The sequence below is a fragment of the Gymnoscopelus braueri genome, assembly GCF_963280865.1.
Source record: "Gymnoscopelus braueri genome assembly, chromosome: 6".
Lineage (NCBI taxonomy): Eukaryota > Metazoa > Chordata > Actinopteri > Myctophiformes > Myctophidae > Gymnoscopelus > Gymnoscopelus braueri.
In genome coordinates this window covers 19246601-19260570 of record NC_137607.1, presented here as the reverse complement: position 1 = coordinate 19260570, position 13970 = coordinate 19246601, and the positions used below count along the sequence as shown (strand labels likewise).

At 41.9% G+C, this 13970-nt stretch overlaps 1 protein-coding gene across 2 annotated transcripts in view; it reads right to left on the bottom strand.

Moving 5' to 3' along the window:
* The window catches only part of ect2 (epithelial cell transforming 2), a 59813-nt gene that overhangs the window by 28587 nt on the left and 17256 nt on the right, over positions 1-13970 (bottom strand). For both annotated transcript variants that reach the window (XM_080431969.1, XM_080431970.1), the window contains exons 10-15: positions 13767-13882; positions 11291-11353; positions 9493-9712; positions 4051-4178; positions 618-737; positions 34-102 (exon numbers count right to left, since the gene is read on the bottom strand). In XM_080431969.1, coding sequence (XP_080288095.1) covers positions 34-102; positions 618-737; positions 4051-4178; positions 9493-9712; positions 11291-11353; positions 13767-13882 — 716 coding nt within the window. The remainder of the gene's footprint in view (positions 1-33; positions 103-617; positions 738-4050; positions 4179-9492; positions 9713-11290; positions 11354-13766; positions 13883-13970) is intronic.

Here is a 13970-nt window from a genome sequence, read left to right as displayed (position 1 = left end):
CTCAACACTAGAGATTGGAATTAATTCACTCACATATTTGAGTATGATGTCTCCCACACTCCTATTCTCAGACCAGTCTGTCAGCATCTCCTCCAGGTCTGCCTGATGACGTTAACAAAACAACACGTAAGAATACATCTTCACACAATAACGCATCGTTAATAACCTCACAATATCTGGATCACATTATACATTGTAGCAAGCAACATAGTCATTTCCCAAATACCTGTCAGCTCATGCTACTCCATTTACTAAATTTCCTTTTTCGCTACCAACCCCCCGAAAAATCTAGTCTGTATATTTCTGGCTGCAACAAATGGTTATACTGTATATCCTACCTCAGTAACCCAAGGAAGATGCAATTCCAAATTATATTATGCTCATCTATGGTCATAATCTACACCAATATGTATATTGATGCTGTTTTACTGCACAGGTTAGTTGCTAAGGTTATTTAAATGTTTCTACACATAACACTTTATTACTGCTTATTACCTTCTTGTATTATATATTGTGTATATTATGTCATTGTTAGCACAGTATACCACCTCTACATTTCACTTCACATAAATGTGATGAGCATGCGACAAATAAAACCTCTTGAAAGTTCACTTTACCTTTATCTTAGTGTGAACCTCAAAGATGTCTGGGATACTGCCAAATATGGTTTTGATTTCCTCTTGCGCCAGGATAGGCCCACCCATCTGGCCCTCTTTCTCCAACGGGACCTTGAAAAGCTTGGGGGGAAAAAATTAAATAAAGGATGATTGTTAATTCCTTGTGTCAATTATGCTTGTACAAGGGCGGACTGGGAAATTTAACTCATTCAGTGCCATTGACGTGAAACACGTAATTTTTTTCCAAATCCCAGAGTGCCATTGACATTTAACACGTCCAAACCGTGTTTTCAGTGTTTACCACTAGATGGCGCTGTTCCGCAACCTATAGCCAATGCTCCATCTACTTCCTGGTTAGCGTGTTGGGGAAATGGCTGTATCTTGATTTCCTTTTTTTCCCCTGCATTTTTGGCGACACGCTATTTTCAACGGCCTATGAAAAGTGAACGGCAGGTAGCTATGACCAGGATTACAGCGGAAGCACAGTGGAAGCTCCCATGATTACCAACCATCAGGGGATTGATCATACTAAAGATAAATATTCTGTGACTACTTGAATAGGGTAAGAAAAATGTAAAATCGCAGGCACTATTGGCAACTATTTATTTATTTACTTGGCACTGAATGAGCTAATTACAGCGGCCCCCATATCTGTCCAACGTGACATAAAAATAACAATATTTACACTGACACAGTGACGACAAACTGCATCTCCCCCTCTTTCTGTCCTGTCCGGTGTGCATGCACGCATCATAGTATGTGTTGCTGTTAATCAGACATGGGCTTTAACTGAACAGGGCCTCTCTGTTGCGCATGAACTTGTGGGCGAATCATAGGTGTGCGTGTGCCATTTCTTCAGTGTGTGTCTCTCTCTCCCAGTCTGTGTTCGGCAGGCATGCACAGCTGACACCATTGCTAACCTACATTTTAAGTTGTGAAATTTGTTATAAAGGCATCTTCTGATGCAAGGGGGAAAAAACAGCTATATATGGTAATTAGGGAGATCTTTGACATCAATACCAATTCCCCTTGAATTTGTTGAATTAAGAGAATAGCTGAAAGTTGACGTGGTCAATCGTTTGGTTTGTAAAACTATGATGGGGCACTGCAAAAGTTCAAATATTGAAGTTTTTAAGTCAGACTTTTGTTCTATTGCAGTACATTTTTGCGTGGTCGGATTTTTTATATAGTTTTTAAATGAATATGAATTATATCCACTTTGCTGTCAACTGGGCTATTTGAATGCTGCTTTGTAACATTTCCTCCCTTGGCGGTCTGCTATATTATGGAATAGGAAGTGCTATGAAACAGACTCTGTTTTTACACCTTAGCAGCAAATGACTTCACCACAAAACTTGATTTAATCAACATGGCATAGGCCTGTATTTTTCCTTATTAGATGGCAGCTATACTAGTGTATGAAATAGGAAAAGGCGGCAGCAATAGAGGCTTATCGTGTCTTCTTTTCTTTTTTTTACCCTAAATAAATGTGGTACTATGAAAAAGGCATTAGCAGTGTTTTCCTTTGATAAATGGAAGCTATCCGAGATAGTGGAACAGTTTTAAGCTGAATGTTAATGGTGGTGTGTGGTGGTGGTGATGTAGCCTGCTGGTTCAAGGCCCCCACAGAAAGAGCATTATATGGGTCTGCTGGGAACAGGAAACTGGGATTTATGGTATGAAAATGTAGTTAACCACTTAAACCCCATGCTTAGTTGACCGGAGTCCCCCAGGGTTCTTTACTTGCCCCCCTCCTTTTTTCCCCTCTACACACAAATCTCTTCACTGAAATCTACAAACTCACGTGTCACATTGCAACCGGTTGCGAGCTTGTAGATCTGCTATTTTCCAGCCAAAAAAAATCACCTATTTTCACTGAATGTTCACTTGGCCTGTTTTTTATGAGAAAGGCCGGAAAATATAAACCCCTCCCGACATCCTGGTCGTTAAAGAGAATTAACAGCAGCTTGTTACTTGTACTATAGTGTCTCTGTGACTGCTAGGTTGCATCAAGTGTAGGTGAAAGAAACCACAGCGCTAATCACCAAGGATATATGGAATACACGGTTCCCATCCCGTAAAACGTTGCCACTTGAATGGAAAGGCTCCATGAGGAGATTGAACACGATCTCTTAAGCCATTAAATCCGGGAACGCATACAATGTCATTTTAATGTTTAGCTATAACCATTATTTTATATCTTTGGCTATAAAAAAAATAGCAGATCTACAAGCTCCGCGCTATGAGCTTGTATATCTGCTATTTTTTAATAGCCAAAGACATCTAAAAACGGACAGGGATGCGTTCTTGGATTGAATGGGTTAATCAACTGTGCTGAAGCGGTCCGTAACCAGACGCATGGACAGCACTTAGCACTGAATAGCCTGTTATGTCACCATGACCTGTGAGTAGCATATATTTAGATTTATTGGCGCCCAGCTGAGCAATCAACATTATGAAGCATTATTCTGAAGTACCTATTTTTGTGCAGAACCCTTTTGATTGCTCATTATCGTGAAGTGAATGTGTTCTATTAAACTAATGATGCATTATTTCGATTAGAAATCATTAGGGAATGCAGATGCACCCACACACAATATGTGTGAATTGTAAATGTAGCCAATTAATCCGCTTGTGCAAGATAAAGCTTTTTCTATTTTACTGTTAATGTGAATTTTGTTCTCCAAGTTTGTGTTTTTGTTCAACATTGATCATGTTGTACTGCATTTTATGATTTGTATTGTGATGTTTTCTGCCTGGACCCCAGGAAGAATAGTCTCCACTACGGTGGAGACTAATGGGGATCCTTAATAAACAAAGTTCCGGACATTGTCGCTGGCAGTTTAAAATTCTAGCGCAACCTCTGATAGGGAAGCTATGGTTTAAATGGTTAGATAAAGTTGCTTGGTGTGTAAAGGCAGTGTATTACAGAACGGAGCCGTCGAGATGGTGAGAAGAGAAAGCCGTGAGAGAAGGGAATCCTCAAGAGGGCACAGAGCAGGAGAAAAAAAAACGGAAAGATACAGAGTGACAGAAAGGAATGTTGGAGGAGAGAGAGATATAAAGTATAGAAGGCATAAGGAGGAGGCAGATGTTGACATATTCGGGTGGGGGGGGGGGCTGGAGGAGAGAAAGACATGGAAAAGTGGAGGAGGAAGAACTTTTAGAAGGGAGACGGTCAGGCAGGCCATTTTCTCCCTCACTGGTCAGCTGTCTGCCTCACCACTGGGACCGGGCTGATAAGACAGGACACATGCATGTGTGCACGCACACACACACACACCCTTAATGACAGTAGCATAGCCTGACACTCTGTTGTCATGGGCAACCAACTGGCCTACCTGTGAGGCAGTGGTAAGAATGTTCAAACTGCACACACACACATGCACGTACACACACGCGCGCGCATACAGTACACACACTCAAGGCCCACCTGTAATATGGTGGACAGAATATCCACGTAGTTGCTCTCAGTCTGATAGAGTTCCTTGGAGACCTGCCACCTGGCAGATTGCTTGGCCGGTGGAGCTGGAGTGGAACTCTTAGACGGCCTGGAACTCTCTGGAAGGACAGATGACGACGTGGGGAAGATGGACAGAGACAATGTTCAACAGCGTGCAGAGGAAAAGGTGCAGAAAGCGACAATGGGGAGCAGGTGACACACAGTGTCACCTACTTGTAGAACAGCATAGTGTGTGTGTGTGACATTATGTTCTTCCGTTGTCCCGACTGAACTATTGAATGCAAACATTTATAGTTGTAGTGTTAATGAGGACCCTGTCAAATCGGTATCTTCACAGGGCTTTGAGATGCCAGGTACTCCTCTGAGATGGTGCAATAAAGTGCAATGGACTGTGTGTGTGTGTGTGTGTAGGGGGGGAAAGGAGCCAAGACCTGTCTGTCTTTTCTCATGAAAACCTGACATTACACAATTGAACTCATGTTCATGTGTTCCCACCGTTTCTTGGCAGACTAATTTGTCTCACATGCCCATGCCCATGCTTGCAGAGGGCAATACAGCAACGTCTACATTGCTTCCAAGATGGCACATTTCTATCCCAGATGGTCCCAAATTGCATTTGGACATGCTTTGTACTCAAGTTAATTATTCATTACTCCATAAAGAAGACCAAAAGAGAATTCATCATCACTCTCTGGTCCGTCTATTATATGGAGGAGGGAAATGAACCATCTAGGAAGTGTTGTGCCTCGGCTGTCAGAATGATTGACATGATCAAATGAAAAGAATTATACTTTTAATTTAAGCTGCAATGATCGGGAGAAATCATGCAGTCTTACAGCCTTTCAACACAATATTTACCCGTCCTTTCCTTTGTTTTCATTGCCCATCAGATTGACGTCGCGTTTATACCTAAATTGTGTATTCTAATTTGTTTCCATTCATGCTAAGGATTACTCTATAGCCTAGTCCCTGTGGATGCAACCTAAGACCTGTGTGCACCCAACCATCAAAGGTGAGGTTGATTGACTGGGTTTAAAGGAGTAGTTCACCCCAAAAAAAAGGTCTTGTTTTCTATCAATTACACACCGCATGAAGCATTAAATTCCTAAGCCAATAATTTGATTACCTGTGGAAAGATGCTAATGTATCCAGTAGGATACTCGAAGGAGACTCTTTGAGTATCCTACCGGAGAGACCACCATTAATCTAATTATTGGCTTAGGAATGTGACAAAAACATCTCCATGAATTCAATGCTTCATGGGGTGTGTAATTGGTAGATTTTTTTTTTTAGGGTGAACTACTACTACTTTAAGATTAGATTTCCTATGCATTGATCTCATATCTCAAACAGCTTCTGCACTTTCCTATGTTACAGCTTAGCCTGTCTGCACTGACACTTTCTGCTCCTCCTCTGGCTGCCGTGCTCCTCCCAGTCTGTCCTACTCCTCCTGTCTGTCTTTTTCCTTGCTGTGCTGTTTTCTACGCAACGACACACAGGCGTTCATCCCGTGATCAAAACAAAGAGTTGCCCGAATGGAGTACTATAGGAGACCACTGGATTTTAACCGTCAGAAAAGTTCTAATTGGTCTGGACCGCTGGCGTAAGCGGTCCAGGCACCTAGGCTCCGAAAGCCTAGCATGAGCAAAGAAAAGGCCTAGCAGGCCACCGGTTCGAGTCCCGATCCCGCCGGCCTTTGCTGCATGTCACTCCCCATCTCTCTCCCCATTTCCTGTCTGACTACTATCCTATCAATAATGGCATTAAAGTACTGTAAATTAAATGATGTAAGACTGGAAGCAGGAGAAGGTGGTGGTAGTAAATGGTTTCCGTCATTCACGACTAACTTGGTGAACATCACCTCGCCCCACGCCTCTGCATCCCAGACATTTTCCCACAGTCCATCTGGTTACTTGGAAGATACAGCTAATTAGCCAACACTGCTTTCCATTTTATGGTCGTTAGCGTTGTGGTGATCCATTCTGACAGTTTGTAGTTGGTTGATATCAGAGCCAACAAAAATATAGACTGACAGTGAATATTACCCACAATATGTCAACAAAATGGCTTGGCAAAGAGGCTTAGTTTTGGTTTGCACTCACATTCTAAAAATACATGGTAGGGATGGGAACTAGAACCGAGGCACCAATATCTACTTCATTGGTTTCCAAACGGTGAGCAGAGACACACTGGTGTGTCGTGAGACAAGTCCAGGTGTGCCTTATAACAACCACACATTATTGCAATATACACAACCTGAACCTACTATACAATATGTTTTTTTCTTTCTTAACTATATCAGTATTTGTGCAGACTAATTTCCCAACAATACAGAGGCAAATACCTCATCTGGCGTCATATCAACCTGACCTACAAGCTCACAACGCATGTTTTAGCTATGAATACATCCATACATAAATACAGGTGTGCCTTGAGATTTCACAAACTCAGGGTCAGGGAACCAGTACGCACACCAGTTACAGTACATGTATACGAGTGGTCGCTAGGTCAGGCAGCAGACAATACGTCCTTGATGAATGCTGCATTGTTGCGAACGCGGAAGGAGGCGCGGCTCGGCCAAGTGGAGCTTACTATGTAACTGTGCTTGGGTTGTGTGTCTCTGTCCGTGTGTGTCTCCGTGTTCACGCTCTCATTGGCTCGCGCCCCCATGTGACTCACGCTCTCATTGCCTCGCGCCCCCATGTGACTCACGTGCGTGCACTGCCTATTTGCAGCCTCCAGAGTGCGCCAGAGTGCAGGAATTTAGACAATGCTCCACACACACACACACACACACAATGTCAATGTTCTCTCCCCATCACGGTGAAATAACACGGATTACAAGTCCGTAAATACACAATATTTTCGAGCTGCTTTCGCTTCCAGCGTTCGCGCGTCTTACTTGTAATGTAGGGTTAGCTTTAATTCAAGCTGCCTCTTAAGTTAACATTGTTACTTGCCAGTCACCGACGCCTACAGGACTGAGAAACTGTGGGAAGTGGGAATATTTGCCCAGCACTGCCTGTCAGAGCAGGCTGATTAGGGCACACTTCTCCCGCTAATGCAGTCATCCGGTTGTCAGCGTTGGCCAGTGTGAGGTCTCTAATAAGGCCGTCTAAGGCCTGGCAATGTTGCACACCCACGATAGCCAGTAGCCACTTACGTACTAACAGTACTCTGTGTGTCACATTCTGCCTTACACTCTTGCCTCATCCGTTTCCTTGGCTTATTCGCCCATCCTTTAAAACATGGCTCGCTTAAAGAGGAAGGCTGTCTTTTATTACATCAATCTCTCCTTCCTCACCAGCCAGTGTCTTCAGCACAGCAAAGACATGCAGTCAGCCCACAGGTACGTTGTTGCTCTTTCTACACCCCTCTTATCCGACAAGGTTTCTAGAAAATTCTCTCACCATCCTTTCCAATCTGCCACAGCCTTGCATGGAGACATCAAGCAGCAGGCTCATTGAGAGCACACCATTGAGTATGTCCCTTCCAGCTAGGGTTTAGCAATATATCAATATTCTATCAATATTGTGATATGATACTAGATATCGTCTGGGATTTTGGAGGTCATAATATCGTGATATGGCATGAGTGCTGTCCTGTTTAAAGGGGAATACCACTCATTTTCAACATTGAACTATGTCTTTCATACACCTTCGAACTGTTGTGTGGAAATATGAAAAAAGTCCCCCCCCCCTATATTGCCTAGAACTGGAGAATTGATTGAGGTCATGTGGTCAGTGACATACGCAGGGTGTACTTTTGGCTGAGGGGGCGGAGCCAAAAGCACACCCTGCGTATGTCACTGATCACATGACCTCAATCAATTATCCAGTTCTATGGGGGACTTTTTTTCTTATTTCCACACAACAGCTCTAAGGTGTATAAAGACATAGTTCAATGTTGAAAATTTGTGGTATTCCCCTTTAATCACTTAACTCTCTCAGTGCCACACAACGAGATATCCCGAGTTTTTTCTGAATGCCCTCATTGCCAAGAACGAAAAAGCCATTTTTTTCCTCTTTTTTTTTAATGTTCAGAACCCAAGATATCATTATCTGAAGATTTGCAGCTCCATCCACTCCTTGTTTAACTTATAACTGAAAAAGGCTGTATCTCGCTTCCTAAGCACTTTTTTAATTGGCACTGAGAGTTAAACACAATTTGATACTTTTCGAAAATGTAAGAAATTATTTGTATTGGGATGCATTTGCGCTACTGTTAAGACGAAACTGAAGTGGGGAGAAGGATGCACATCCGCTTTATCACATTGATCATTTTCAGAGCTTCCGTGCTCCAGACAGTATGACGGAAGCATTTGAAAATTGTGGGCGACAACAAGTCTGGCTCGCGAGACCACTCCTCACCTGGAGAGGACCTTGCCTAGTTTCTCTCATTGTATTGAACGTGTCGACACATGTCAAGCAGAGTGCTCACGAGTAATACCCCAGACCTATAGTCTCTCTCCATTTGCACTCTCAGTCCCATCCCACTTGCCTATCAGTCCCCTGAATGTGTTCAACATGTCAAGTAGTCCATCTTCCTCTGCTGCCCCCCCCCCCCCCCAACAACCCCTTTCTTTCCCTCTAAAAAGCTAGCCCACAAGGCCTACTGTATAACCAGTGGTGTAAAGTAACTAAGTACATTTACTCAAGTACTGTACTTACTTACTTCTACTCCATCTCACAGGCAAATATTGTACCTTTATCCACTACAATTGTTTGAAACCTTTAGTTACTAGTTACTTATCAATTATCATTATTATACTATAAAACATATATTAACCACTTAAGCCCTATTTCATACCTAGGCTATTTGAAAATAGCAGATCTACAAGCTCACAATGCGTCGCATCGTGACGCGTTGTGAGCATGTGGATCTGCTATTTCCAATCATTTTTGTACTTTTGGTACCTTAAGTACATTTTGATACCAATACTTTTGTACTTTTACTCAAGTAAATTTTGAATTCGGGACTTTGCTCATTGCTATTGAGTGTTTGTTCAGTAAAAGGAGTCTCCATGTCTCTCCAGCTCTTTATTAAACAGAAAATACATGTTCAGTGCTCTCTCCTGATTGACTTAAATGTTGTCACCTACCTGAAAATGTACTAAATTCTATTTACTAAAGAGCTGGAGAGACCCCTGTGACCGAACAAACCCTCTGCAATGATTACTATCAGAATATAGCACTTAAACCTTTTTAACAGAAAAAATAAAATTACCCAAAAATATCACTTACCATACCTTTAACTAAAATATTTGAGTACTTTTTCCGCCACTGCGTATAACTCTCCCTCTATCGGTTACATCTTATCTGCGAGGGTCTCGTGTTATGCGTCAGGGATGTGTCGGACATGTGCAGTGTTGCAGAGCACCAGGTGGTCTCTCAACCCTCCCTGCCTCCTTACCTGCCAGGCCCTTGCATGTGTCAGGGGTGTTGGAGATGTCCAGCAGGGACATGGACAGGGAGTGTTCCGCCGAGTGCCTCTTGTGCGGAGGGAAGGGAGAGATCTCGGTCTCCTTGGTGAGCTGAGCCAGTGTGTCACGCAGGCGCCGGCGCTTGCGGTTGCTGTTGGGCGTGGTGAGGGTGAGGAGGGACACGGCCTTCTTCATCGTCGGACTGTCGGACTGAGTGAGGACGAGAAAGCGGCAGACGGAGATGGTGAGATACATAAAGAGACAGAGAGAAGAAATAGAGATTGGTACCGATATGTAAGAGTTGTTAAGTAAAGGCTTGCCTTGCTAACTTACAGGTGAATTTATTATTTTTATTATTTATTACAAGTACAATAGAAATATGTTAAAAAAATTATAACCGAGGTGAATTTGTTTAAGAATCAGTCTGAAAATCATCCTTGTCAGCAGTCATATTTGTTTTCTGTGGCTGTCTCGGTGTGTGTCAATGCCTCAGTCTGTAGCAGTACTTGATTGAATATTGTATTAGACAGAAATGTAAAAACAGCACGAGTACAGTCAAACACTTTGACTAAAAGGATATCAAAAAAGTCCTTGCGGTCTTGTTTCCATTGGGGTACGACTGCACGGTGACAACGTGGCGCTGTCCTATGCCCTTCAGAGCAGGTGTAGTGTTTGTATTGTGTCCCGTCTCCCTCACAAGGTCAAAGAGGAATAAACATGCTTACCTACCATTCAAACTAATATGCTATAAACTAATAAGCTCTATAAATCCAAATTAACTCTTTTAACGCCATTGACTCGAAAACACGTCAATTGCTACTTAATCCACCCATGCCATCGACGCGTTAGACGCGTTGATAGCGTTTTCATTGTTTAATCTGTGATCGCGCTGTTCTGTTTATTTTTCACCATCAGATACTGTTTTTGTTTTTTTCACACTCACCCGGATCCAGATTCATGACGCAGATTCCGTTTCCGGTTCTCTTTTTTAGGCATTTTAGGCGAGAATAGGGAAAAACACGTTTTTTCACACGTTATAAAAAACGCACGGAGAGCTCTAGTTCTATTTTCTTTAGTCTGGATGACGAACAGTCATCTACGTCGTGTATCACATCGTACTTAAGGCCGATCGCTGATCTGCGAAAACGTCACATCCGGATATGACGTATGGACTGTTGAGCCTGTTTGGGGGGGGTCAAGCAAGTGAGCGAGTATATCAAGGTGTGGATCTGCTGCTCTCTGCTGGTCGATCTGTGGTGTGTTTAAAACCGCAGTCAGACAAACTTAAATGAATTTAAATAACAAAATATCAACAACAACAAAAAACACGAAAATCGCTGGCACTGGGGAGTACTTTATGAAAATACTCTGGCAGTCAAAGTAAAAAGTGAATAAAGATTCACTGAAATCAAGAATTTGGGCCAATTAATCAAGATGATTACTTTAAGCTGGTGTAATTCCAGTTTCAGTTCTCTATATTAAAATGTTACTGTCCAATCTGATGGCAGACTCCAGACAGTGCACCTGCTTCCCTACTTAAAGGTCTTATTTTTTATTCATTTCTAAAGTGTGCTATTATTTCTCTTGCCTTATGACCTTTTTTTTTTGTGTAAGTTGCAACGTTGTACTGCTGCTACCCAAAACAGGGCTCCCCTGAGATATTGTATCTCAATGGGATTTCCCCTGCCTAAATAAAGGTCAAATAAAACATATGGGCATAATCCGGGCACACATACCGCTTCAATTTTATAGAATAGATTGTATTGTTTGTATTGTTTGTGTACTAACCTTCTCATAGAAGTACATGGACTCATCAGCCCGTGCATCCATCTGAATGCTCCCCCAGAACCACTAGATCAGGAAGGGAAAAACATCATCTTAAGATCTTGAAGGGAAAAAACATCATCTTATGATCAAATAAAATAGTCAGGCCATGGAATAGCATAAAGACATTACTGTGCTGACTGCAGGGTTGAGAGTACACAGGTAGGGCTCCGCTCCACCTCAATTAAATGTACACAAGAGGAGGCGGTAGAGCTGAGGGCAGAGGCTGTATTGAGTGGGCTTTAACCTAAAGAGAATCTTGATCAGACTCATTATGTTTTCCTGCTCCACTCCATCTGTCTGTATGCTTGTAGTGAGACCTCGGAGTAAACTAATTACTCTGATATAGGTCCATGTTCGTAAATGTCAAGATGGTACTCTGCTGATAATTGGGATAATCAAGCTCCTCTACCAGCTGCGGTAACACTACTGCACTCCTTCATCTGTACTAGTGATGGCCTGTCTGTATGAATTCTGAGGTGCATCAAGTAGTTTGAAGAACTGCCCTATAATATCTCCCTCTCACCAGTGGTGGAAAGTAACTAAGTATATTTACTTAAGTACTGTACTTAAGTACAATTTTAAGGTATTTGTACTTTACTTGAGTATTTCCATTCTCCACTACTTTTACTTCTACTCCACTACATCTCAGAGGCAAATATTGTACTTTTACTCCACTACAATTATTTGAAAACTCTAGGTACTCGTTACTTTTCAGATATAAATTATGACATTATGAAAAACATACATTAACCACTTTAGCCCTATTTTATACATAGGCTATTTGAAAATAGCCGATCTACAAGCTCACAACGCGTCGCATCGCGAGATTCGCGACGCGTTGTGAGCTTGTAGATCTGCTATTTTCAAACATTTTAGTACTTTTACTCTTGGTACATTTGGATACCAATACTTTTGTACTTTTACTCAAGTAAATTTATAATTCTGGACTTTTACTTATAACAGAGTATTTCTATAATGCAGTATTGGCACTTTTACTTAAGTAAAGAATTTGAGTACTTTTTCCACCACTGACTTTCACAAGTATTTTCCCTCCAGAACATGCATGTTAACAGCCATCTTATTTGTCCTTAATCTTCAGCTAAAGTAAAAACAGCAGGAAAGAGGCAGGGAAATTATCATCTCCTCTTTGAAATGAATTTAGGTTGTGTCAAAGGGAAATGGCCATCCTAGAGGAAAACAAACAACCGTACCCAGTCCAGTGGACTTGATGTCACACCCGTTATTATGCCCATTCATCATTTGGAAAGTAAGAACACTATTTGAAATAGTTGTGTTCCTTTGAACACAACTTTAAAACAGCACAGAGGCTGGAGATTTTCCCAGCTATTGCACTGTTAGTTTCCTCTGACCACAGTAAAAAGGGGAATGGGTGCCTTCACCCTGCGGCATTCATGTTTCTAACCCAAGGTTAGAAACTCTTCCAGGTTAACCCATTATGACCGGGAACGCATCTGTGTCATAGTGTCATCTTAGATTTTAGCCATAATCATCATCTTATACTTTGGCTATTGAAAAATAGCAGATCTACAAGCTCATAGCGCGGCACCGAGTGCCGCGCTACGAGCTTGTAGATCTGCTATTTTTTGAAAAATATGGAAAATGTGCAAATCTTTGAATATATATTTTTTGAAGCTAACATTTGTAACTCAAATATTTGCTTCTGGAGGTCCCTGGAACGAAATATATATTCAAAGATTTGGACACATTTCCACGATTTTTCTAAAATAGCAGATCCACTGAGAATGGATAAATGAACCAACAGATTTGTACTGTTTATCATGCCATGTGGTAATGAAGTGAGCTCTCAACAGCATCTTCAGCCTGGTAATAGTACATGGTTGCCAAAAGCCTTGTACTGCTCCTGCTATCCAAAGGTTGCACTAGTTCAATACGCATGAACATGTTTTTGCCAGACCCAGGGGGTCAGGCCTACATGAGGCTTTGTCTGTCCCCATTTCATCCATATATGGACGAAAACGTTTTCTTACATGTCCCTCTTTTTGATTGGCCAAGCTTAGCGTGACGTAGTTTAGAAAACCATTCAGATTTCAACCACTAGGGGTCTGGCAGTACCAGGTCCCCTGGTTCCCTTGTTAACATCTCCCTCCACATTGATACAGGAAATAAACCTTTGTTTTTAGTCAACTAGGCATTTAGATAATCTAAAAATCTAAAAAGAGCAGCAGCACACACACCAACTACCTTTGGAAAACATTTCAGTGGAAGCCCATGGCACTGTTTGGAACTCTCCCAAATATGTTCAAGATACATTATGCAATGATGGTTTAAATCCCTTTCATATGATGGTGAGAAACAAAAAATAAACTTTAGATGAACCAATCAAAAATGTAAAAGGCTGTGGGCACCCCAAGCTCTCTAAAACTCAAATCAAAACATGGCCAGAAACATAACATACCTCCTGTTTCACCACAAAAAGCCTCTTGGAGGGAATGAAGGGAAGCTCCTTCACAGAGCACTCCTCCACCACCATGTGGGTACACTTTTCATCGCCAGCCTCCAGGTACTTCCCACCTTGAAGACACACACAAAGATGAATAACACAAAAACGTGTTAAAACTGCATTGATAGCATACCCTCAGACATACAGTATACAGTGTAC